The sequence below is a fragment of the Bos grunniens genome, chromosome 28 (genome assembly GCF_055505025.1).
Source record: "Bos grunniens cultivar Pamir isolate PY7600 chromosome 28, Bosgru_T2T1.0, whole genome shotgun sequence".
Taxonomy (NCBI): domain Eukaryota; kingdom Metazoa; phylum Chordata; class Mammalia; order Artiodactyla; family Bovidae; genus Bos; species Bos grunniens.
In genome coordinates this window covers 22,551,798-22,579,280 of record NC_141192.1, presented here as the reverse complement: position 1 = coordinate 22,579,280, position 27,483 = coordinate 22,551,798, and the positions used below count along the sequence as shown (strand labels likewise).

General features: G+C 36.5%; 1 protein-coding gene across 3 annotated transcripts in view; it reads right to left on the bottom strand.

Annotated features, from left to right (window-relative positions):
* The window catches only part of CTNNA3 (catenin alpha 3), a 1,912,303-nt gene that overhangs the window by 1,382,426 nt on the left and 502,394 nt on the right, over positions 1-27,483 (bottom strand). For 2 of the 3 annotated variants that reach the window (XM_086381634.1, XM_086381633.1), the window contains exon 7: positions 17,749-17,952. In XM_086381634.1, coding sequence (XP_086237760.1) covers positions 17,749-17,952 — 204 coding nt within the window. Of the gene's footprint in view, positions 1-4,655; positions 7,149-17,748; positions 17,953-27,483 lie in introns of those variants that run through there. The other variant, XM_086381642.1, reaches the window with a different exon arrangement.

Genomic DNA, 27,483 nt, shown 5'->3' with positions numbered 1-27,483 from the left:
TAAAATATAATATCATTAACAGTACCTGAAAAAAAATGTAACAACTAGGTATAAATCTAACAAAACATGTTCAGGACTTATATGCTGAAAATTACAAAATGCTGATGAAAGAATTCAAAGAAGATCTAACAAACAGAGACATACCATGTGTTCAAGAATTGTTAAGACCCAATATAGGAAACATGCAAGTTCTCCAAAGTCGATACATGGTTTAGCATAATTCTTATAAAAATCACTGAAATTTTTTGTAGATACAGATAAGATTATCCTAAAACTTATATGAAAAGGCTCAAAAGCTGGAAAAACTAAAGAAACTTTGAAATAGAAGAATAAAGTAGGAAGAATAACTGTAAGCATTTTCAAGACTAAGTATAAACCTATAGTAATTAATACACTGTGGTATTGATCAAGGGATAGACAATAGTTCAATAGCACAGAGAGTCAATTCCAAAGGAAATCAATCCTGAATATTCATTGGAAGGACTGATGCTGAAGCTGAAGCCCCAGTACTTTGACCACCTGCTGAGAAAAGCCAACTCATTAGAAAAGACCGTGATGCTATGAAAGATTGAAGGCAGGAGGAAAAGGGGATGACAGAGAATGAGATGCTTGGATGGCATCATGACTCAAAGGACATGAGTTTGAGCAAGCTCTGGGAGATGGGGAAGGACAGGGAAGCCTTCAGTCCATGGGATCACAAAGAGTCGGACATGACTGAGCGACTGAAGAATAGAATTGACAAAGACGCAAAAGTAATTGGGTAGAAGAAAGTAATCCATTTCAACAGATAGTGCTTGAGTACTTGGATATGAATAGACAAAAAACTAACCTTGAGAAAAATCTCACATCTCATAAAAAAGTAACTCAAAATGAATCATAAATGTGAAATGTAAATTTAAAACATGAAACTATAAAATTTTAAAGAAAATCTTTAGCACCTAGAACTTGGTGAACAGTTCTTAGACACAAAAACTACAATACATAAAAAAAAAAACCCTGATAAGATTGTCTTATCAGCTGCAGACTGCAAGAAAACATTTGCAAATCCCATAGCTGAAAATTTTCTCATATCTAGAATATATATAGAACTCTTAAACAACAGCAAAATACAAACAATCCAATTTAAAAATTGGCCAAAAAACATGATGAACCATTTCACTGAAGAGTATACACAGATAGCAAATAAGCATATGAAAAGATGTTTGCTATCTCCAGCTATTAGGGAAACATATGTTAAAAATATGATCTTCAATGAGTACACATCTATTAGAAGAACTAACATAAAAATATTAAATATACCAAATGTTGGTCAGGGTGCAGAATAACAATGCCTCTTGTAGGTGGAAATATTAAAAAAAAAAAATACAGCCATTCTGGAAAATAGTTTGGGAGTTTCTTATAAACTAAACATTTATTTGCCCTATGACCCAGTAATCACACTTCTTGGCACTTATCTCAGAAAAATGAAAACTTATGTCTATACAAAATCCTGTACACAACTTTTCACAGAAGCTCTGTTTGTAATAGCCCCAAACTGATAACAACAAAAATGTCCAACAATTGCTGAAGGGCAAAATAACCTGTGGTACATTCATACTGTTGGCATATGAAGAATAAATTATCAATATATGAAACTGGGATGGATTTCTAGGGCATCAGGCTGAGTGAAAAACCTTAGTCTCAAAAGATTACATACTGTATGATTCCACTTATGAAATATTTCAGGAAACTTAAAATGATAGAAATGGACAACAGGTTAGCATTTGCCAGGGCTTAGGGATGGTGGGATGCCAAGGCAGGGTGGGGGGGTATTGATATACTATAGTTACATAAGATACAACCAATGCAGGAAATTGGGCAAAAGGTACACAGAAACTCTCTGAACTATCTCCACAACTTCCTCTGAATTTATAATTATTGCCAAACAAAAGTTTTTCTTTGTAGAAAATTTAATTATCATATACAGGAATAACATCAACAAAAAGAAGGTCTATTAGTCTATGCATAAACATTATTAACATTTTGTTACACTGTTAGCTTTATTTTAAAGTCAAATCTAAAATATATGTGTATTTCACACTGCTATATTTCAAATGGATAACCAACAAGGACCTACTGCGTAGCACATGGAACTCTGCTCAATGTTATGTGGCAGCCTGAACAGGAGGGGAATCTGGGGGAGAATGAAAACAACTATATGTATAGCCGAGTACCTTTGATGTTCACCTAAAAGTATCACAACATTCTTAATCATACTCCAAAATTAATTTAAAAAAATTTGTTAAGTTTTTGTTTAATCTTTGTTTCAAGTCTTTGAGAGGCATTCCTGGAACAGTGGGATAACCCCAAATTGAGAGAAGATGGGCAAGTTTTCCCATACTGTCTAAACAGCTCATTATAAAAGTAACCATCAAGTAGATTCACTTACTTCTAGTTCACAAACTTCTAGATTTTACATAAAGGTCAGAAACTAGATAAAATAAGCAGCAAATTCTTGTAAAGGAGTTATAAAATTAGAAAGAGCGTCTGTTTCTACAAAAGACATGACTATCAGAAATAGTGATTATCATCTCTCTGCTACGCATCAAAACAAAAGAGAAAAATAAGTTGTAAGCCAACTGCCCCGTTGTTAAGCCAACTGCCATACTTACAGTACTGCCAATTTTGTGGGGGGTTTGCATATTTTGTTCTCTGAGCCCCTGCTACTATGCTTAAAATTGCCCCAAAGGAAAGAAGACTTAGTAACCACAGAGGCTGAATGAACACTTGCTCGTGACAGTTCTCTAGCATAAATTATATAATCACTCAGCATTCAATCATTCTGATTCAATGCCACTGAAAAGAGCAGGTGATCATCATGTACATTTTGGGAATATCAATTGTGGATGACCTGGAGAAGTTTCAAAGTCACTTCTTAAATGCAATTATGGACATCATTACAGCAAAATTACACCCAGTCACAAATAAGCCTTATTAAAAATGAAATTCTGCAACAGGTCACTTAACTAGGTTTTTTGTTTTGTTTTTTCATTGGGAATAGTCACTTTTGCATTACAGGCAGATTCTTTACTGTTTGAGCCACTAGGGAAGCCCTTTCAATAGAATCTTGACTTCTAATCAGATAAGGTTTACCTACTTCACATCTGTTATGAAGATATCTTTGGTGGTTTTATTTTTAACATAGGACTTATATGAAAGATTTGTAGAGATTAACTAAATCTATTCTTTGAGCAAACTGCAGGAGATAGTGAGGGACAGGGAAAACTGGTATACTACAGTCCATGGGGTCACAAAGAGTTGGACACAACTTAGTGACTGAACAACAACAATGCTTTGCACTATATCAGTTTTTGTCTTCTTCCTTACAAAGCTGTTGTTAAAAACCCTTGACCACTATGTCTAGGGGGATGGTCTAACTCATCTTTTGTACCTTCTAGGCAGTTCCTCAGGATTCCCTGGTGGCTCAGATGGTAAAGAGTCTGCCTGCAATGTGGGAGACCTGGGTTCAATCCCTGGGTCAGGAAGATCCCCTGGAGAAGGAAATGGCAACCCACTCCACTAATTCTTGCCTGGAACATCCCATGGACAGAGGAGCTTGGCAGGCCACGGTCCATGGGGTCACAAAGAGTTGGAGTGATGTTTTGCATATACTGAACTAAATAAAATACATTATTCAAGTTAATTTCACCTGCTTCTTTTACTTACATGGCTACCAGAAAATTTTAAGTTATATTTGACTCAGATATTATCTAGTTTGCATAATATTTCCACTGGAAAGCACTGACTCTGATAATAAACTAAATCATATTTCCATTGTGTAGCACAATGGTAGTTCATGGTGTTTACATCATTAAATAATTTTCAGGCATTTTAATTACCTCATGCTAAATCTTATGTGAGATACATAAGCACATTAGAAATCAGTATTTTGGTATTTCTATAAAACTGATTTCCTTTCCTGAGATTTAAATACACAGTTTACATTTAATATACCTATATGTTTAGTATATAATTGCAGCAATTCATTTTATGTAAGATTTCAAAGTTTCTCAGAGTATCTCTATATGACCCCTGATTACGATTATGTATTAATTTTCTATTGCTACTGTAACGAGTAACCACAAATGTAGTGATTTGATACTAACTTATTACCTTATGGCTACATAAGGCAGAAGTATAAAACTGGCCTAAAATAAAGGTGTCAGGAAGGCAACGTTCCTCTCAGAGGCTCTAGATGAGAATTGATCATTTGGGTTATTGGAAGATTTTCCAGACATCAGTTGAAGGCAATTTCCAGGATTTAGAAGCTCTCCTTGGATCATGTCCCTCTTCCTCCAACTTTAAAGCCAATGTTGGGCTTCACTTCACAGACCCACAAGCCCTGTACTTGCCCAGCTTCAAGACTGACAAAAGAACACAAGTCAGAGACCAGTAGTTTAAAGCAGCGGTCCCCAACCCTTTTGGCACCAGGGACTTGTTTCATGAAGACAGTTTTTCCACAGGATGGGCAGGCCGATGGTTTCGAGATGATTCAAGTGCTTTACATTCATTGTGCACTTCATTTCTATTATTATTACATCAGCTCCACCTCAGATCATCAGGCATTAGGTCCAAGAAGTTGGGGAACCCTGGGTTTAATGGCTGGGAGAGCTTACCCATCTGAAGCAAGGTCCTGGAGAAAGGCCCAGAAATGTGCAGCAGACACTAGCAGGACATGGTGACAAAGCAGGACAGTCTTTGCTCTCAGGAGGAGGATGGAGATTGCAGGTTATTAGGGAAGTGATGTCAGGTGGGTTCTTTAGTTACCAGGGAAACCAGCAGAGGGCCACGTACCTCACTGCCCCTTTGATAAGAACAATCACCAGCTGGGACCTGGAGTAAGTATGTAGAAAGGTCAGGCAGGTGGGTGAAATATAGATGAAGCAGGCACTAGTCAGGCAGGAGATGTACAAGAGCAAAAGAATGGCTATCTTTAGTGGCCGGACCATATAGCTAGCAATGGCTAATTGACTCTCTCATGCTTTGAATCTCGCTTTCTTCCACCACACCTTTCTCTGATCCAGTCAAGAAAGGTTCTCTGGTTTCAAGTAACTGTTTAGATTGATCCCACCTATTTAATCAAGCTTAATCACTCCATCACAAATCCCTGTACATCTGCAAAATCCCTTGTACCATGTAAAGTGGAGTGTTCATAGTTTTCAGAGATGAGCGTGGACATCTGCTGGGGGTGGGGTGGGGCATTATTCTGCCTACCACCGATAGGAATCAACTTTTTACAGGGAGATAAAACTCCTTATAGATATATCCTTGCCATATATAAATGTAAGAAAAGTATTTTTCAAATAAGGTACCTTGCTCTCAGACTGAATCATACTGATAATCTAAATCCATTAGGACATTAGAGATTTACTTCAAGTTTGTAGGAATGTCAAACTAAAATAGTCAAATGCAGCTCTGGGACATTAAAGCAAACAACTATTGGAGTAATAAAGCTTTGCAGTCAATAATCTCAGCTGAGTTTTTCAGATACAAGCTGTGATAGTTATGTCTAAAGAAAACATTAAGGCAAATATAGTTTCAATTTATATATCAGAAGAAAACAAGCAAATTAAGTCATGTCAGAATTCAAAAAGCTCTTTTATTATGTTCATAAGACTTTAAAATATATATTAAAATTTCTGATTTTAAAAAAAGGACCCAAATAGGATGAGGCAATGTATAGATCACTAGCAATCTTCTCCAACTAATTATTAAGTATAATCAATAGCCAGGCAAATCAACTGCACAATTGTTTATCTGTGTCTGACTGGCTAAACTTATTTTAGCACAAAAATAGAACTACAAGTTGACCTTTGATCCTGAACTTGTATTATAATGGTGTAGTAACTTTTTATTCAGAGCCTATCTACAATATTTCATTAAGAAATATTGAATATGCTTCAACGGTAAAAGGTTCTAGTACAAATTCCAATGTAGCAGGGTATGAGGGGATCCAAGCAATTCTCAGAACACCAGCTGGGTGTCCTATGCTGCTGCTGCTAAGTCGCTTCAGTCATGTCTGACTCTGTGCAACCCCATAGACAGCAGCCCACCAGGCTCCCCCATCCCTGGGATTCTCCAGGCAAGAACACTGGAGTGGGTTGCCATTTCCTTCTCCAATGCATGAAAGTGAAAAGTGAAAGTGAAGTCGCTCAGTCGTGTCTGACTCCTAGTGACCCCATGGACTGCAGCCTACCAGGCTCCTCCATCCATGGGATTTTCCAGGCAAGAGTACTGGAGTGGGTTGCCATTGCCTTCTCCTAATTCTGACACTACCTACCTTTAGATAGCATCAGATTCCACAGGTAAGGCTTCAGCTCTGCAAACAGCCTGCCTACCCCACCCCACATCAAATGCCAATAATAAGTTCAGATTGTTACCTATGCATCTGACCATCTGGCTATAAACCACAGGTTCCCACTAACCCTTCCTCAGGTTCAATTAATTTACTACAGCAACTCAGAACTCAGAGAAACATTTTACTTAGTATTAATAGATTATAATATATGGCTGTATCTCAAGAACAGCTAGATGGAAGAGATGCATAGGACAAGGCACGTAGAAAGGGGTGCAAAGCTTCCATGCCTCTCCAGATGCACCACTATTCCTGACCCTCCACGTCCTCATCAGTCCAGAAGCTCTCCGAACCCTGTCCTTTTCGGGTTTATATGGAGGCTTCATTACATCACTGCATAAATCATTGGCCATTGGTGATTGAACTCAACCTTCAGTGCCTCTCCCTTCCCTGGGATTCAGGAGGATAGGACTGAAAGTTCCAATCTTCTAATTACATGGTGGATTCTCCTGGCAGCTAGCCTCCATTCCTAGGTCCAAAAGTTACCTCATTAACATAACAATAGACATCTTTACTACTCTCATCCCTTAGAAAATTTCAAGGGTTTTAGAAGCTCTGTGCCAGAAGTGGGACAAAGACCAAATAAATATTTCTTATTATAAATCACAATTTTACAAATGGAAATTGATCTATAAAAAAAAACCCACTAAGATGATATTATCAGAGACTCATAATTCAGGTCTGCCCCTTGGCTCAGAGGCTAACGCATCTGCCCACAATGCAGGAGACCTGGGTTTGATCCCTGGGTCTGGAAGATCCCCTGGAGAAGGAAATAGCAACCCATTCCAGTATTCTTGCCTGGAGAATCCCATGGATGGAGGAGCCTGGTGGGCTACAGTCCATGGGGTCTCAAAGAGTTGGACACGACTGAGCAACTTCACTTACTTACCACTTACTTAAAGAAAGATAGGTTTAAATTGAAATACAGCCTGTTTTGAAAGCAAAGAAAAATCAAATATTTGCAAGCAACCTATTGGTAAACTAATGGTCAGTAGTTAGTCGCATATCCCCTTTTCTTCTTTCCCCTTCATTTCATCCAAATGGAACTGTTTCTATTCCCCATACCAAATGCACTATGCTGACTCCTGCTTCTGTGTCTTTGCACCGGCTGTTACCCCAACTCTTGAATTCCTACCTTCACTTGATAAGAGCTTTCTCCTCTGGGATGCCTTCCCTGTTCAGTCCTAAGTTGAGCCACTTCCTAGTTGCTGCTATTACTGGACTTAGCCCTGACAAGCATTTCAGCTCATATTGTGCTCTATTTTACTTACTTGCTTATATGTCTGATTTCCCTTGACAGCTAAGACTGAGATTGCTCAAACCAAAATCACCAGTTGTAAGCACAGTGTCTCTAGAACTATGTGACTAGAAATTGCAATAATACTAATAAAATTTTAACTCAAACTTTGTATTTTAGCTATATTTAATGGTTAATACAAAATCTATCAATAAAATATGTTAAATTCCTCTTAAAATCCTTCATAAGTATTATCCTACCTATAATACACAGTCATATAATAGTCTGCTTGGAACAGTCCTGACTTATGCCTTTTATATATCTATTAAGGCCTGTTAATCATCTCATCTCCATTTCTCAAAAGTATCCTGATTTGAATGACAAATTATATGATTACCTTAAATTTCCTGAACATTATCAATGGCAAATTAAATACTACAGAAGATCAAATATTTCAAAGCCTACAAAAGAAAAACTTTTTATTTTTGCAATTAACTGTTACACTGGATTCTATGATGCTTCACTCAGATCCCCTTTTCAATTCGAAATAACAGCTTCTGACGGCTTGTAGCTTTGTCCCTGTCCAGGATCAGAGTCTCAGCTACAGGGAACCGCCCCATACAAGGTTACACTGTTTCCAAAGGTGGCCCACAGGTAACGAACAACAGCTGTAAGGACAAAAAGACTCTCTCCTCAGTTCAGTTCAGTTCAGTCGCTCAACGTGTCTGACTCTTTGCGACCCCATAAATCGCAGCACACCAGGCCTCCCTGTCTAACACCAACTCCTGGAGTTCACCCAGACTCACGTCCATCGAGTCAGTGATGCCATCCAGCCATCTCATCTTCTATTGTCCCCTTTTCCTCCTGCCCCCAATCCCTCCCAGCATTAGAGTCTTTTCTAATGAGTCAACTCTTCACATGAGGTGGCCAAAGTATTGGAGTTTCAGCTTTAGCATCATTCCTTCCAAAGAAATCCCAGGGCTGATCTCCTTCAGAATGGACTGGTTGGATCTCCTTGCAGTCCAAGGGACTCTCAAGAGTCTTCTCCAACACCACAGTTCAAAAGCATCAATTCTTCGGTGCTCAGCCTTCTTCACAGTCCAACTCTCACATCCATACATGACCACAGGAAAAACCATAGGCTTGACTAGACGGACCTTTGTTGGCAAAGTAATGTCTCTGCTTTTGAATATGCTATCCAGGTTGGTCATAACTTTCCTTCCACGGAGTAAGCGTCTTTTAATTTCATGGCTGCAGTCACCATCCGCAGTGATTTTGGAGCCCAGAAAAATAAAGTCTGACACTGTTTCCACTGTTTCCCCATCTATTTCCCATGAAGTGATGGGACCGGATGCCATGATCTTTGTTTTCTGAATGTTGAGCTTTAAGCCAACTTTTTCACTCTCCTCTTTCACTTTCATCAAGAGGCTTTTTAGTTCCTCTTCACTTTCTGCCATAAAGGTGGTGTCATCTGCATATCTGAGGTTACTGATATTTCTCCCAGCAATCTTGATTCCAGAGTGTGCTTCCTCCAGCCCAGCGTTTCTCATGATGTACTCTGCATATAAGTTAAATAAGTTTGGGACAACTGTGAGGGGCCAGCCTATCTCCAGGTCTTTCCATAGAATGGCTGAGATTTCTATTGCAAGTCAGCTTCTCCCCTCTGCCCAATCCTGCCTTCTTCACTGCCTTCCATGTATAACTCCCAAGAGAGCACTCCAATAAATCTTCATGCCACCCTTAACCTCCAGGTTACCTGACCTAAGATAGCACTCTTTCTCTTCTTTGTAGTATCCTCTCCTGGCTATCAAGTATGCTGGGCTCAGGACCCTTATTTTTTGTCCAAGTTTGAACTGACACTGCATGCCAGGACTCTTGCTTCCTATTTGTTCTTTTCTTTTCTATCATTTAACCCATTTTTCTTTTTATGTAACAGAAATCTGAATAAAGCCCAGGGTTTAAAAAAACACATAGCAAAGACTTTTGAGAACTATATGAGCAGTACCTGAACATTGGCGGGTAAAGGAATCCATTTCTTGAGAAAGGGACATTTGAAACAATCCACAGAGTGAATGACTAACCTGCTCCACAAATATTAGAAATCATGACTGTCTCTGCTGGAAGGCAAAAGATGAAAACAAAAGACTCTCAGCCTTCAGGCTTTCTGGTCTAGGGTATATAATCTTTAGGGACGTCCATCTGTATATTCTTCTTTGCACAGAAACTATATTGCCACTTTATGATATCCTCTATTACTTTCTAGTTATTTTTATTTTATGCAAATTACCTCTTTCTCTTCCTGTGCTCTGGCTCTATCCAGGTACTTCTCCTTCCCCTTTTTTAAAAATAATTATAGCTATCTACCTTTTTTATTTTAGCTTTTCTTTTTAATTCAATAATCATGTAGCCTACATCTCTGCAGGGATCTCTCTATTAACTTTTAAGAAAGACTACAACATTAGTTCACAAATAAAAGATCCATGGGAAGAGTTCATTCCCTCGAAAGAAGAATCTATAAGCCTCCTTTTCCCCAGTGAGCACTGCATGAATTCCTCTTAAATATAAAAATGATCTTTATTAGCCAGATTTGGATAATTCCAAAATTAGCTTGTTAAGAAAGATTGAGTAATTATTTAAAAAATCAGCCCTCCAGTAACTCAGGAACCTTTGGGAAGAGTAAGACTAAAACCCAAAGCAGTTGAAACAATACCATCTTATTTGTAAAACAATTCATAGACTAGATACCTCCCACTTCCTTGTTCTTAAAAAAGGCACAGAAAAGAAAGCAAGAAATACAAAATCAAATTTAGCCCTTTTAATCAGAACTCTACCATTTATTATTTCTCTCAACTCCCTAATTGTTGAATTCTTGGCTTATACATCACAACTTCAAAATCTGTCTCCAGTTTCCTTGATTTTAACAATTCCTTTCTGTGTTCTTGAATTTTTATTTCATGTTATAATATGAGTTTGGTTCATCTCTCTGATTTTAGAATATCTACTATTGTACAAACCTGTAAGGAAACTATTTGCTTATCTTCCTCCTCTTACTTCTTCATTAGCTGAGGTAGTAAAATTCAGATCTATAAACTAAACCACATGGTTTCCAACATACTCAAAAACTAGTCACTATGATGGCATAATTGACAAATTTAAGGATAAAAAATATAAAGCATCTAAAACAGTGAACTGATCCAATAACGATCAACTCTAAATGCAGTCCATGAAGAAAGGAAGGAAGGAAGAGAGGGAGGGAGTGAGGGCAGGGAGGAAGGAAAGAAAAGGAAATAGACTTGGAAGCTGCCTGTACATTTTTAGAATTTTAATTCTAATTTGTCTCTAGAATTTGAATAGTCGTTGCATACAGATCATCCTAAGTGCTTTACCCTTTTAACTTGAAAAATAAGGCTGAAGTTACTTTCAAAATGGTTTTTCAAAAGAGAGGTGAAAAATCCCCATAATCTCTGATTCAGACACCAAATCTTTGGTGTCTTCACTGAATCTATATAATTCCCCAAGATTGGGAATGAATTAAACCCAAGATACACAAATGAAATTGGTCTCTAAATATAAAAAGCGCCTCATTTGCTTTTTAACTCACTCAACAAATATGTAACAAGAATCAACAATACAATATGCTTTCACATAAAACAGCAAAAAGAAAACATCAGGCTAGTGAGGTCTGCAAATACAAATTGGGCCCTTTATGCAGCTCAAGAGTATTCATGTACTCTAGTGGTGCCATCTCTCATTCAACTCTCTAACATTCTTCTGTAGTAAAGTACCAATCTGTAAACTTCAATAATAATTCTACATCCCCTGATGATCCTCTCTTCAACAACACATACAAAGTTAACATCAACAGGATTTCAATCCAACACCAGAAAAATAGTCATGTCTGCTAATTCTTAGTACTAAAGCATGATGACCACCCATCTCCATTTTCACCTGCTATAGAGAAACCACCATTTAAAAGTGACTGATTTCCTTCTAAAATCCTTCCTTCTTTAGAGAGCCTCCTTGTTCCACCCCATCTAGGTGACGAATTCTTTAATTATATTATACATCAGAGAAGATGGTCTAGACCTAACCAATCCTGGAGGCATAACAAAGTTGGCAGAAATACCTAAGAAAAATAAACTTCTATGTTTTAAAAGACAAAAGCTAAACTTTCTCTGATACTGAATGTTCACTGGAGTATATTTTTTAATGAATAAAAATCCTGTTTTGAAATATAACAAGAGGTGGATCCAAATGTAGAGATTGTGATGAGAAAATTTTGTTTCTGAATATTCACATTGATTTTTAGAAGAGAACTATACTTTGCAAAATAAGACCTTTTATCACAGGAAGTCTACTATATAAATTTAGTAGATATTTGAAAGTCATTCCATTTGAGTGCCAAAGAATTGATGCTTTTGAACTGTGGTGTTGGAGAAGACTCTTGAGAGTCCCTTGGACTGCAAGGAGATCCAACCAGTCCATTCTAAAGGAGATCAGCCCTGGGTATTCTTTGGAAGGAATGATTCTAAAGCTGAAACTCCAGTACTTTGGCCACCTCATGTGAAGAATTGACTCATTGGAAAAGACTCTGACGCTGGAAGGGATTGGGGGCAGGAGGAAAAGGGGATGACAGAGGATGAGATGGCTGGATGGCATCACCAACTCAATGAACGTGAGTTTGAGTGAACTCCGGGAGTTGGTGATGGACAGGGAGGCCTGGTGTGCTGCGATTCATGGGGTCGCAAAGAGTCGGACACGACTGAGTGACTGAACTGAACTGAACATGGCATGTATAATATGTAATAATTTTATTCATTCTTTCATTCAAAAATACAATTTTTTTTGTATTTTGTAAAATAAAAATGCCAAGCATTGTGCCTGGGACTTCAGATAAAACAGTAAATAAAACAGACATGCGATCTGCCTGTAAAGAGTGCAGGCAAAGTGAGTATGGGATATAAACTACAATGGATTTGAAGCATAAGGATTGATAATGATTCTACAGAAGAGACTAGGAAAGACTAGTACTAGGTATATGGCCATGAGTCACCCAAAGACATCCATGTCCACATTCCTAGAACCTGTGACTGTTAAGTATACCTGTGGCGGATTCATGTTGATATATGGCAAAATCAATACAATATTGTAAAGTTAAAAAATAAAAAAATAATTAAAAAAGTAAAAAAAAAAAAAGAAAAGAACTTTGCAAAAGAAATTAAGGTCAAGGGTCATAAAATGGGATGATTATTTTGAATAATACCAGTGCACTGAATCTAATCACATGAGTCCTAAAAAAGTGGAAAACCTTTCCTGGCTGTAGTCAGAGAAAGAGATGTGAGGGCAGAAGCAAGGTTAGAGAGATGTGACACTGCTGTCTTTGAAGACAGAGGAAGATGGCATTGAACCAAGGAATGTGGGTAATCTCCAGAAGCTAAAAAAGGCAAAGAAATAAGTTTTTTCCCGACAGTCTCCAGAAAAGAATATATATGTATGTTTAAAATGAAAATATTAGAGCAAACATATATTATCATATGTTTTAGTAGTTGTCTATTTTATTTGTTATAGACCCATCTGGACTCACATATTACGAATTTATTACTCAGTTCAGTTCAGTCACTCATTCGTGTCCAACTCTCTGTGACCCCACAGACTGCAGTACACCAGGCTTCCCTGTCCATCACCAAGTCCCAGAGCTTACTCAAACTCATGCCCATAGAGTTGGTGATGCCATCCAACTTATTGAACATACAGCTTCAGTCAAAAATGATTGAGACTTGCTGATCAGTTTAAGGAAGTAAAGTTATTTAGATTCAAACTGGTCCCATGAATTGAGCTTGAGAAAAACATAAACTATATTTATTTCACACCATTGATATGTTCTGAACTCAATAAACTTGCAAAATTTGAAGCCTTGGAGTCACAGTCACATAAAAGATCCACAGATCATGATGAGAGTTAACCTTGCTTTAACTTTTCCTGCTTATTTTCATTGCATCTGAATTATTATTAAGCATTTACCCTATTAAGATAGTTCAATAACAAAAGCTCCAAACTAATCTGAAAAGCAAGTCAGACCCACCAAATGAAACACAACACTCCTTAAACTAGTGAGTTGAAGACCTTGGTATGCGAGTTGTCCTGAAATATTTGACCGAACTCAGAAAGGTTTGAGTTCAGCTAGTTTCAGGAAAGTACATTCTCTTTCATTCCAGCTACTGAAACAGTTATAGAGAAGCATTATTTGTGATAGAAACCTAGAGTAAAAGTAAACCTGGAAATTTTTTCTGATAATATACTCCACAGTGGTTCCTGCTGTTTAAAACCAAAATTCATTGGCTTGCTCAGATACTCATATTAGGCCCAAAATTCTGCACTTGTATATAAAAAGGAACTATTATACTGATTTGGGATGCTTTTTCATAATGTGATAAGTGCAAATTTGTTTATTAATAGGTTATACTTATCAATAAAATGTTAAGATATCGTGCATATGAGTAGGTTTCTGACCCTGTAGACCACCACTGCCTAACTGTAGCTTCTCCGGCTCTCATCTCTGTACCAATGTGAGGGCAGCTTACCAGACAGTATCCACATACACACACTAAGTCTTTCATTCCCTGAGAAAAAAAGTGCCTTCCTCAACACATATTTAACCTTATGCCCTAGGAAAAATGAATATATAAATATTCTTAGATCACCCAAAGAACAAGCTTTCTCACCTCTGTGTATTTCCTTTCCCGTTCTCTTGTTCTCACCATTAAACCTCCCTACGTTTTCTCCACAGTTATCATGTAAATATAATAAATAAATACAAATGAAATGCTTCGGGCACATTGTCATTTTAACTGTAAAAGCTGAGATGAAGCAAGCACTAATTCAATTTCCCTGTATCCACATAGTAATTACTGAACACCTGCTACCTGAAAGGCACAGTGGTGGGGCCAGAGACACAGCCCTTGCTCTCCTAAAGCTTCTGACCAGTGGAGAAGACAAATAGGCAAACACAGGAATTCCAACAAGCATGAGAGCTATAAAGGGGAAAGCGCCATGAAGGAGAGCTATTTAATGGGATGTTTGCACTCATTTACCCGAAGGAGAGAAAAGGAAACATGGGAAAGAGGAGGAGGAGGAATAAGAAGGCATCCATCAATCATGAAGAGTAGTGCAATCTAATCCATTAAATAACTGAGAAATATCTGAATTCCTACAATTAAGTCTACCTTTAAAAAATGAAAATTAAAATAATTATCTGGACAAGCTTTAAAAAAAGCTACTTACCTTTGATCTCAATTATTTGGACGTTATAGATGGAAGAGTCTTTCCACTTCACTCATAATAGAGAACTTACCTTTCTTAAACCAAAATATCTAACAGAAAGATATTAGTAACATAAATAAGTTTTGTAAATTTGAAAAATGGGCCTTGAAACTGAACATCAGAATAAAACCTCATTAAAAAAAAAGCAAAAGACAAACAAAAATTTTCATATTTTTGTGCCTAACCTAGTATATTTGATACCTAGAATAGATACTTTTTAAATGACCCCCTACTCTATATGACAAATTACTTTTCAGTGATAATCATTATTTTCCTGATTGGCTCCTTAACTTTAAAGCAGTTGACAATTTCAGAAGAGAAACAGATTTCAAGTTGTTATTCAAATTGAATAAAATATTTCATGTATGAAATTTTCACTTATCTAAAAAATTATAACCTCCTGCAATTTATACTGTTTCATTGTTAGAATTTTAAAATTAAAATAAAAATTCCAAGTGATCACATGAAGTAACAGAATTAAAGTAATTCTATTTCTAGTTCTTTGTCTTTACAACCACTGGGTCATCCTTGTCCATACTGAATCTGCTGTGTAAATCTATAAAGAATATAATGTTTATTAAAGGCTAATCATAAAAATGTGCTAATTTGAATTATACATACATATATATTATTAAAACTCAACAGTAACCACTGTAATTATTTAGGATTTAGAGAAAAAAAATGAATTTGTGAAAAACATTATCACGGACTTTGAGAATTGCTGGTGCAGAACAACTTTTACTTGGCTTTATTATTTTTACAAATTTCTAGAGGTGATGCACCTTCTCAATGATTGCACCCAAGGCAGAATGTTCCCATAACTTCATTCTCTGCATGAAAAGTTTTTAACCCAAAGTTGAAGAAAGCTATAAAACCACCACTATTTGTATGTGATATATATGTTTATTATATACAGGAACAGCTTCAGTGGCCTGGGCAAAAGGCATCATGTTCAGAACGGAGCCCCATGCTTGGATTTTAATGTTTTGAAATTCGTAATAATCTTTGAATTTGTGTATTTAAGTGAAGTCTGATGGGGCAATAAAGCATATATCCTGGACTCACAAGCAGTCCGGACTTCCAGCACTTCAAGGAACAGATCTTCAGCCAACTGTTCCCCAACCCAGCAATTGCTGCCACCCTCCACTCCTGGTGGGAGCCTCAGTACAAAGCAGGATGGGTGGGAGGCATGGGTGGGGCTACAAAAGTATGTGAGAATCTATGTGCTCCTGCAAGTATCCCTATGCCCCAGAGAATCAAACATTAAATAGAAAATAAAAATCACCTCTCTTGGTTCGATCAAGACTGTTAAAAAAGGAAAAGCTTTCATTTTTTCCCCTGCTTATGAACAGGCCTTACATTTTCACTTTGAACTGGGCTGCACAATTATGTAGCCATCCTTGCCTATGTATGTAGGTGAGTATCTGCATGTGCATGCTAACTTTATCTTATTTAATAAAATAAATTTACTTATAATTTTATAATTTATAAATTAACATATATATGTAACTTTACCATATTTTATCTACAAAATGAAAATAATAATTTTAATAGTTTATACTTCAAGGGAGAAGGAATTTCAACACAATATTATCTTCTGAGTTTCTTAGAATTGGTGAATTCCCTTTAAAAATCTTTCACTAAAAATATATTATATGATAAAAATAGTGATATTCCAGCTTCAGAAACAGGACATGACATTACTAATATGTTCTTATTAACAAAATCTGCTTTGCAACTTTGATTTCTTGACAGGCTAGAGATTTTTGGTCAGGAGCCAAAGTCATCAAATATTAAGAGTATGGAGATACATCAAATGTGTTGAAGTATCCTTAAAACTCACTAATTTTAGCACATTTCCATTATTCACATAAATTACTTATACTGAACAATCCTAAATCTTCAACCTCACATGTAAAAAATGGTATGCTTTGTAACTCATCGTTTTCAAAATATACCTTCATAACTCTTCAATTATCCCACTTAAAGCAGATGAACAAAATATTTCTATTATACATTTTTTTCTTTTCTTTACCTCTATTATTTAAGGAGTCAAAATCCATGATATTGAATATATAGCTGATGATGACCTTAAGACTTTCTTATTTAAATGAAACTAAGTAGTCATAGTTACTCCTTAGATGGATGTATATAAATATATATATTAGATATAGATATATAAAGACTACATCACAAATAAATATATATGTGAAATGATACCAAAATAACCTTGAAACAAATATTTTTGCATTTGTCTAAATTCAGACTTCATTTCTAATATTCCTGAGAGAGAGCTAAAACTGCAAGAAATCTATGACATTATATCATATTTTAAAAAGGTGCACAGCAAGGAAGATCCAGAGCAGCCAAAAATAAAAAAACAATTTTTTTTAATGTCCCCTGATCCCGATAGCATTAACTTTACCCAACATCATCTAAATTTTAACTTATTCAACAATGTAATCCTGAGCAACCTGCCCTTTTCTTTGTCTTCTTTTTATCCTTTAAATTGATGGGCAACTCCAGTTTCCTTTCCCCAATCCTGACTCCCTTCTCCAACTAGAATTTAAATACTGTATCAAGCAAAACAATCAGATAGAAATAACCTTCTGGTTAAATTCCATCCCTAAAAACTCCTATCTCCTTGCTGTACTCTGGGAGCAGTTCATGCAGAAGCCAACTCAAAAGCTCAATCCATGTAAAATCATGTACTCATTCATAATTTATTACATTTTGTACACTGAAAGAACCTCAGCACATTCCCAATGTATGGGGTCAGGGAAAACCGGTTACCTACATTGTTCATGTACTCTGAAAGCAGGTCCTGGAGAGCCTGGCGAATGGCATTGCATTCTGCAATAATCCGCTCCCGATGGAAATCTCTTGTGCAGGAAGAGTCGGCCAACAGAGCAGCCCCACTGATAATGGCTTCAAGGCGTTTCTCTAGGGACGGTCTTATTTCCTCCTCAGTCACTGTGAGTGGATCCAAGACAATTAAACTCTAAAGGAAAGACATATTTCGATGGTTAGAACTCCATGATATTCTAATTTTTTTTATTATTATGTTTTCACATTTAGAATGCATACCTGATGAGAAAGAGAATTGTGTTTTTACTGCCTCACCCAGTTCACACATCATTCTATAAAGCAGTTATTATTCATGTAACAAAAATCGTGAAATTACGAGCACTGGTTCTAGTGTCAGTCAAATCTGTATTCAAATCTTGCCCTTCCCACTCATCAATGGTGCAAGTTCACTCAGGTGTCCTATGTACTGTAAGCCTCACCTTCCTGATCTGTAAAACTGGAATACTAACATTGTTTATCTCATAAAACTTCTGTAAGAATGATATGAATGCTTAATATAGTGACTGGCACATATTAACTGTTCTTTACAATGGTCATCTTCATATAGCACTTCATTGTTTACAAAATGTTTTCACCTATATTATCTCATCTTGACAACGCTATAAAGAGGTAGGCAGCAACGATATTGTTAACCACACATTTCAATCAATGGTGAAAGAGGCTGAGACTGTCTTGCTGCTGCTGCTGCTGCTAAGTAGCTTCAGTCGTGTCCGACTCTGTGTGACCCCATGGACTGCAGCCTACCAGGCTTCTCCATCCCTGGGATTCTCCAGGCAAGAACACTGGAGTGGGTTGCCATTTCTTTCTCCAATGCATGAAAGTGGAAAGTGAAAGTGAAGTCATTCAGTCGTGTCTGACTCTTAGCGACCCCATGGACTGCAGCCCTCCAGGCTCCTCCATCCATGGGATTTTCCAGGCAAGAGTACTGGAGTGGGGTGCCACTTCCTTCTCCGAGACTGTCTTACCCAAGGTCATTAAGCTAATAGGTGAAGTTCAAGCAAGTATTCAGGTCTTATAATACCTAATTCAATAGTGTTTTCATTATGCCTCACTGCAAATCAACACTCTAATTAACCTTAACACAAACATATCAAAGAGAATTCTGAATTTTAATTATTCATTTTGAAAGTAAAATTTCATCTTCCTGTTGATTACAACTTCCAGCCACTTCCCAACACTGGAAGCTCACATGGTATTTTTAAGGTTTCCATTAGATGTGTCTTCAGGAAATAGAAGACAAGATAATCTACAGACTTTGAAGAAAGGGTAGAAAATATGAGGCTCTACAGGTCCTTTATTAAGATACATCAAGAAAGGAAACTTTTCAAGGTTTGGGCATAATGTGATAATTAGAGAAAGAATATCAAATAAAAGCTCTCTGTAGACGCTTTAACATAAAAGGAAATCATATAGTGATCTTCAAAATATGTGTGTATGTGTGAGTCTTTACAGTCAAAAACACACTAAAAATCACTGATCTTCAGAGTGTAGCTTTAAAAGCTACAGCTCCAGACCAAGATAGGAGGATAAAATCATTATGAAGAGAAAATATAATTTTGAAACAATTACACAAAAAGAGAAAATAGTGCTGTGTAATGTTCATATATGATATAATTTAAAATATAAACTAGAAAAAAATCTTATAGAAAATTGGTTAAATATCTTATATTTATATCCTGTCTTCAACGAAAATTTCTACTTCTCCCTCTCTCTGTCCCTCTCTCTTTCTTCCCCTGCTACTGCTGCTGCTAAGTCACTTCAGTCGCGTCCGACTCTGTGTGATCCCATAGACGGCAGCCCACCAGGCTCCCCCGTCCCTGGGATTCTCCAGGCAAGAACACTGGAATGGGTTGCCATTTCCTTCTCCAATGCATGAAAGTGAAAAGTGAAAGGGAAGTCACTCAGTCGTGTCCGACTCTTCACGACCCCATCGACTGCAGTCTACCAGGCTCCTCCGTCCATGGGATTTGCCAGGCAAGAGTACTGGAGTGTGGTGCCATCGCCTTGTCCATTTCTTCCCCTAACCACCATTTATTTTCAAGGTTAACTTCTCTGTCTGTGCTCTGATCTCAAGCCCTCTTCAGTTGTTCCTTTCTTACATTTTGAGTTCATCTTAAGAGTCTAGTATGTACCAGATAGTAGGAATTGGTAATGAAATGGAGAACATCCTTGCCTTCACCTCTAGGGCTCACAGCCTAGAGGTACTGACAAATAGTAACCAAATAATCACACAAATAAAGAATTACAATGTGAATGTGTTGTTGTTGTTATTCAGTCACCAAATTATATCCAATCTGAAATGAAAGAATTGATAGTTAAGAATTAATTGACCAGGCATCAGTTCAGTTCAGTTCAGTTGCTCAGTCGTGTCTGACTCTTTGTGACCCCATGAATCACAGCATGCCAGGCATACCTCTGGGCAATTTGGTGTGTAATCAAGATGATTAAAGGCAAAGCAGATATGAGTTCCAGAGAATTCACTGGATTCTAAGAGAGGGTTTTGGATTTCGACAGAACAATGGAATTGAAAATTTTGAGGAAATCTTATACAGATCTTATTTTATCAAATCAACTTAAACAGGTATCTGGGTTATAATTATGTGAAACTTAAAGCAAGAGGCAAAATACTCTGAAACCTGGAAACAAACCAAAGTTAAGAGACAGATTCTATCTCTAGAATAATATAGTTAAAGCATCCAATCTGAACTTAAAGGGACACAGAAAACTACCTTAAAGACTGAGAGTTGTGTAATCAGAAACAGAATATATGCTGGGCTAATCTATATAATAGTACTATAGAAAAATCAGATCCTATAAAAAAAATGATCAAATTATAAAATCATATGCACATTCACAGGTATTTTAACATTTAAAAGATGTATATGATCCTGCACTGAGAGTGTGGTAACCAACACAATTTAGAATGCACTAAATCTTTTACTGGAGTAGCTGTAGTTTAAATCGTCATTGTTAATCTTTTTTTTTTTTTTTTTTTTTTTCTGTTGTACCCTAGAGCCTATCTTTCAGGAAAGAACAAATAATGTAAGGGTTATTTTATTCAATATGAGTTATGGTGAAAGAAAACCCTGTGGCCTTGAGAAACATAGAAAGGTTAACATTTGAGAAGATTGAGATGATGGCTCTCATGTATTTGGAAGTGAACAATGTGAGGTGAATCTATACAAAATGAGTTGGAAAGATTGCCAGAATATATTGCAGAATAAAAAAATTTCAGAGTAATATGTGCAGTGCATATATATTAGAAAAAAACAAGCACATTATAATGCTTGATATTTTCTCTGAGTATATATAAGTATATTGGAGGCTAGGAAAAAGTTTAAGTGCCATGACAATTGCTATCTCTGAAAAGAATTGGATTGGAATGGTGGTCAAATTTTTAATTTTTAAATTATAGCCTAATTGTGTACTACTTCTGAAATTGCAAACTAATTGAAAATAAAAATTCTTAAAAATTTTAAAAGAGGAAATGGCAATTATGAATCAAACATTTATTATTTTTTTGGATTCTAGAAATTAATAAACTATTTTGGAATCATAACAGAAAGATATAATGTTCCCAGTATTTACCAGAATGAAATATATCAAGTTTTTATATCAATTAACTTGAAGGATTTAAATTTTCCTATGTTGTTTCATCATTTCAAACATGTTTAGTTAATATATGTCTTTTAAAAAATAAAGACATGTGACCTCAAGTACCAGGGCACTCTTTTTCAGTGAGCTTAGAAGTCAGAACACCCTGAGTGTGAATCTTGCTCTTTCACCCACATTGAGAAAGTGATTTAAACTGCCTAAGAGTTTATTTCATTCATGTAGAGTGGGGAAAATAAAACCTGTGCCTTTCATACAAGATTTTATATAATGTAGCTTTATAACTATTTTAAGAACTGGTGGGATAGGTCCCATCTCCATTTCCTTGTACTATAATTTTTACCTTTATATGCACTACCATCTATGCCAGATGGTCAGCACATAGAGTACTACAAAGAAAGCTACACTTGCTAAAACAGAAATCTCTGCACATTACACAGATGTGTATCATATAGTCATCCATTCTATATAAATATTTATTAATCATCTAATATAGTTCAGATTCTAAGCAAGACTGGTCATGCCTTACCAGGACATGTAGGAAGTTATAAAAAAAAATCTTAAACAAGCTAAAGCATAAAACCAATAAGCTTGGAAAAAGTTTTCTGTGTTTTAATAAACATGATGTAATAAACTCCATTCATCATTCAAACACTCTATATTCTGATGAGATAGATGCGATTTACATTCAAAACACTAAAAGTCTTACACCTTTTCTCCAAAGTGAAATTGCCTATCAAAAGAGATGTGGCTATGATTTTAATCAAGTATCAACATTCTTCACAAAAACACATGCAGTGCTTCAAGTTGAGAGCAGCAGAAGTAATAACCACAAAGCATAAATAATGTTTCCCAAGCAACTATATTATCAGTCTTCAGAGTGAGTGATAAAAATGGAACAAAATTTCTCCTTAAGACTATCAACAGAATATGCTACTGAGAGAACTCACAGGCTCTCCTTTGTCTGGTATATCTCTTACTGTAATGTGTTTCCACTTAAATAACCTAAAGAATGGAAACTTCAGATATAAAAAAATATAAAAAGGCAAAATGTGAAAAATAAACTATAAATTAGCAAGATTATCAATAAATATAATTAGTAAATTAGTGTAAATTACAAAATTTACTACATATTCATTTATATAAAATAAAAATATATATAACTCATATTCTATTTATAGAATATAATTACATATATTCTATAAATATAATATATATTTATATATATTATATATATATAATATATAAATACATATAATTACAACAGAAGAATATTTTAGAAAGTCATTCAATATTCTTGTTAAACAAATTAGATGTATACATACTACCTTAAATTTTTTTTCTCTAAATTATAGGTGAAAAACACTTAAATAGCCCAATGAGTACTATGATAGTGGCTTTACCAGAACACCAATAAAAATTTTCAGTTATCTACTTAATTTTACCTGAGATAGTAACCTCTTCTAGACATATTTCTGTCAAGAGTTCAACAATTCAATCCATGCCCCGCACCACATCATGGATTGTTTGCTTCAGTTTTTATCTGGTTATATCAATAAAAAAATAAACCTTCAAAGATTCTTCTATTTTCAAAATCTCTGTTTAAAAGATTTTTAACATAAGCACTTCCATGTTGTTTTCGTTATACTACTGAATTTAATATTGAATAAATCTTAGTATATATTTTTAACAGAATATTGCTGACTAAGGCAACATATTTCAACGAAGGAACAAGTCTGTTATTATCTATTTGGAAATATGTGTTTACATGTTTGTTTTATCTCTACTCACAGTCTGTTTTCAGGCCACGTGTAAAGAGAAGGCACTAATAATACATAAGCAATGATGATTACCTTATTCTTCTACACTGAACATACAGATAATACAGATAATTTTTATACACAATAATGTCACCAAGCATATAACATGCTCCAACATTTTCAAGTAGTGTTCATTCTTAACTGTCTCAGTAATGTCGTGTGTGTCCTACCTTCTATGTCCAAACTAACTGAAAACCTAACAATACAAACCGGTAAAATTTAAACAAATATTTGAATAGTTCTTGCTTTGTGCAAGGTTCATGCCAGTTGTTATGTCTGTGGAGTTCTCCCAAAAAGCAATTTCATCGACAAAGGAGAGAAAAAGTTCAGAGGGGGCAACTGGAAAAAATAAGTAATCCCATTTGTGCTCTATTTCTATTTGATTCCACCTTCCGCTTCTGTCTATAATTATGTCCTTTGGGAGAAATAAGTTCTGGATTCATGAGTGGACTGTAGAACATAGAAAAATGAGCAGCCAGTGTGGCAAGTCATACTGAGTAATTGTAAAACTCTGAAAGTCATGTCTGCCCTAAAATCCCTTTTAAAAAGAGGAATAAGAACGTGGGACTAGCAGAGAAAGTAGCATTGGCATATATACATTACCAGGTGTAAAACAGACAGCTGGTGAGAAGCTGTTATATAACACAGAGCTCAGTCTGGTGAAGTCGCTCAGTCGTGTTCGACTCTTTGTGACCCCATGCACTGTAGCCTGCCAGGCTCCTCCATCCATGGGATTCTCCAGGCAAGAGTACTGGAGTGGGTTGCCATTTCCTTCTCCAGGAGATCTTCCCAATCCAGGGATTGAACCCGGGTCTCCCGCATTGTAGGCAGATGTTTTACCATCTGAGCCACCAGGGAAGTCTAAAATCCCTTTTAAAAAGAGGAATAAGAACGTGGGACTAACAGAGAAAGTAGCATTGGCATATATACATTACCAGGTGTAAAACAGACAGCTGGTGAGAAGCTGTTATGTAACACAGAGCTCAGTCTGGTGCTCTGTGATAACCTAGAGAGGTGGAACAGTGGGAGGGGAGAGAGGCTCAAGAAGGAAGTGATATATGTATAATTATGGCTGATTTGTGTCGTCGTATGGCAGAAACCAATACAACATTGTAAAGCAATCTTCCTCCAATTAAAAAATAAATTTAAAAAAGAAAGTGAAGGAAAAGAAGCAGCTTACTATAAGCTCTTGTGCCATGCACATTGGCAGTAATGAAACCAACCAGCTACTGAGTTTAATTATTGAGCATGACATTTAGATGATAAGAGAATGATTACAAAACTCCTTAACAATTTGGCCCCCAAATTCAGCTTTCACTATCATAGAAAACTTTCAAAGGCTACTGGTTTTTCTATTATTATAAATGTTAGGTGTCTAACATGTCCCTCTCTGAATATTACAATATTCTCATAGCTTTGGTAAATAGATGCAGAACATTAAAAATAAAATTTAATGTAAAAAGAATACATCTACAAAACCAAACTATTATTCAATTGAGTGAGTAAGTGAAAGTCGCTCAGTCGTGTCTGACTCTTTGCAATCCCATGGACTATACAGTCCATGGAATTCTCCAGGCCAAAATACTGGAGTGGGTAGTGTTTCCCTTCCCCAAGGAGTCTTCCCAATCCAGGGACTGAAACTGAAAGGTCTTCCGCATTGCAGGTGGATTCCTTACCAGCTGAGCCACAAGATATTGATTTTATGCAGTGTGATATGTATGCTGTTAAAGAGCATAAAGTTCAGTTCAGTTCAGTAGCTCAGTCATGTCCGACTCTTTGCGACCCTATGGACTGCAGCATGCCAGGCCTCCCTGTCCATTGCCAAGTCCCAGAGTTTACTCAAACTCATGTTCATTGAGTCGGTGATGCCATCCAACCATCTCATCCTCTGTCATCCCCTTCTCCTCCTGACTTCAATCCTCTCCAGCATCAGGGTATTTTCAAATGAGTTAGTTCTTCACATCAGGTGGCCAAAGTATTGGAGTTTCAGCTTCAGCATCAGTCATCCCAATGAGTATTCAGGACTGATCTCCTGTAGGATGGACTGGTTGGATCTCCTTACAGTCCAAGGGACTCAAGAGTCTTCTTCAACACCACATTTCAAAAGCATCAATTCTTTGGTGCTCAGCTTTCTTTATAGTCCTACTCTCACATCTATACATGACCACTGGAAAAACCATAGCTTTGATTAGATGGACCTTTGTTGGCAAAGTAATGTCTCTGCTTTTTAGTATGCTGTGTATGTTGGTCATAACTTTTCTTCCAAGGAGCAAGTGTCTTTTCATTTCATGGCTCCAGTCACCTTCTGCATTGATTTTGGAGCCCCAAAAAATAAAGTCTGTCACTGTTTCCCCATCTATTTGCCATGAAGTAATGGGCACCAATGCCATGATATTAGTTTTCTGAATATTGAGTTTTAAGCCAACTTTTTCACTCTCTTCTTTCACTTTCATCAAGAGACTATTTCTTCTTTGCTTTCTGCCATAAGGGTGGTGTCATCTGCATATCTGAGGTTATTGATATTTCTCCTGGCAATCTTGATTCCAGCTTGTGCTTCAAAGAGCATAAATCTACATATTAAGTTTAGTAATGCATAATGCCATGAAGAAAGATTCCACTTGGAGGTTTTTTGGGCTCCATTTGAAAGCTTTCTACTCAGGTCGCCATAAAACACTAGTTTACCTTTATGAATGCTAAGCAAAATTGTGGTAAGGTCTCTTTCTCCCTAAAAGTAATTGAATAGAAGGTCAAAGTCAATACTTGGAAGGATCACTTTACCTAGAGAGACTAGCAGGGATATATATCAAGACAGAAATATCAGGTGTCAATGAAAACTAATTTAGGTAAGAATGAATAGGAATATTTTTCTGGAGTGTGGATGAGAAATTACTAAATTTAAAGGGTTTTCAATTTAACTTAATTGTGTCTATATCTGCTCATTTCACATTTGAAGATCTGTCAAGGGAAAAAAAATGTGATTAAATTTCAAAATATCCTTAGTGATTACATGAGTCAACAAGAAATGTAAACTCTTACAGTTGATGAAAAGAGTAGAGCACCCAACAGTTCAAATTAAGGAGATTTTCAAAGTAAGGTAAGGCAATTGCTCCCTGAAAAGAGCACAAAGTTCCTTTAGAGTCAGGATCCTTGGTTGATATCAGCACTGTGACTCTCCCACTCTCTGGTAAACTGTAGTCTGTTTGCTAGAGGTAAAGTGACCCCTTCCTCCAAATACTGAGGATCAGTGAGTGGGGGTCTGCAGCAAGTCAAAACACTCATGCCTTCCCCAGCTCAAGCCACTCTTGCTGTTTCATGACCCCAAAAATGCCCATTGATCATGTATCAGATAGAAAATGATTTTCAGTCTACTGCCCCTTTCTCATTAATATCCCAAGCCCAAGAGAGTCATGTATATACTTTTCATTCACCTCTTCAATGATAACTGTAACATAAACCCCATAAACATTGCATCTTATTAATATTACATTTAAGTTCTATACTCAAATTAGAAATATTCAAACTTAGAAATTCTATAGTGTTAGAAATGTCGAATAAAATAGACTATTCATACCTTCTGTATGATGTGTCACAGTGTGAAGTGCCTCATCTGTTTTTCATCAAGATGTGAGTTGCTTTCAACTGATGCTTCTTCAATCTCTGGACCAGTCACCTGATGGCTAAATCTGTTTACCACACTGCTGTATCTATCACCAGAATTCCAACTCTACCTCTGACCTCCCTCTATCTTCATAATGCTGAGTCCATATACCAGTCCAATAGTCACATGACTAAGTCATGTAAGAAGAAAAATATGGTCAGACTCATTCTAGGCATTGAAGAAGCAGCTCAGTTGGTAAAGAATCTGCCTGCAGTGTAGGAGACCTGGGTTTGATCCTTGAGTTGGGAAGATCCCCTGGAGAAGGAAATGGCAACCCACTCCAGTATCCTTGCCTGGAAAATCTCATGGACAGAGGAGTCTGGTGGGCTTCAGTCCATGGTCGCAAAGAGTCGGGCACGACTGAGCAACTAACAACACACTAACATGCCTATCAATAAACAAGAATAATTGGCCTCCCTCAAAGCAACTTCACTTCTTCAAAACTCATGGCCATTGCAGGCTGCTTAACAAATATAACCTCTGGAAACTGCATGACAGATCCATGCATCTGCACTTGTATACATTTACACAGGCTGCTTTTCCATCTGCAGGATATGACATATGCCAGTTGATT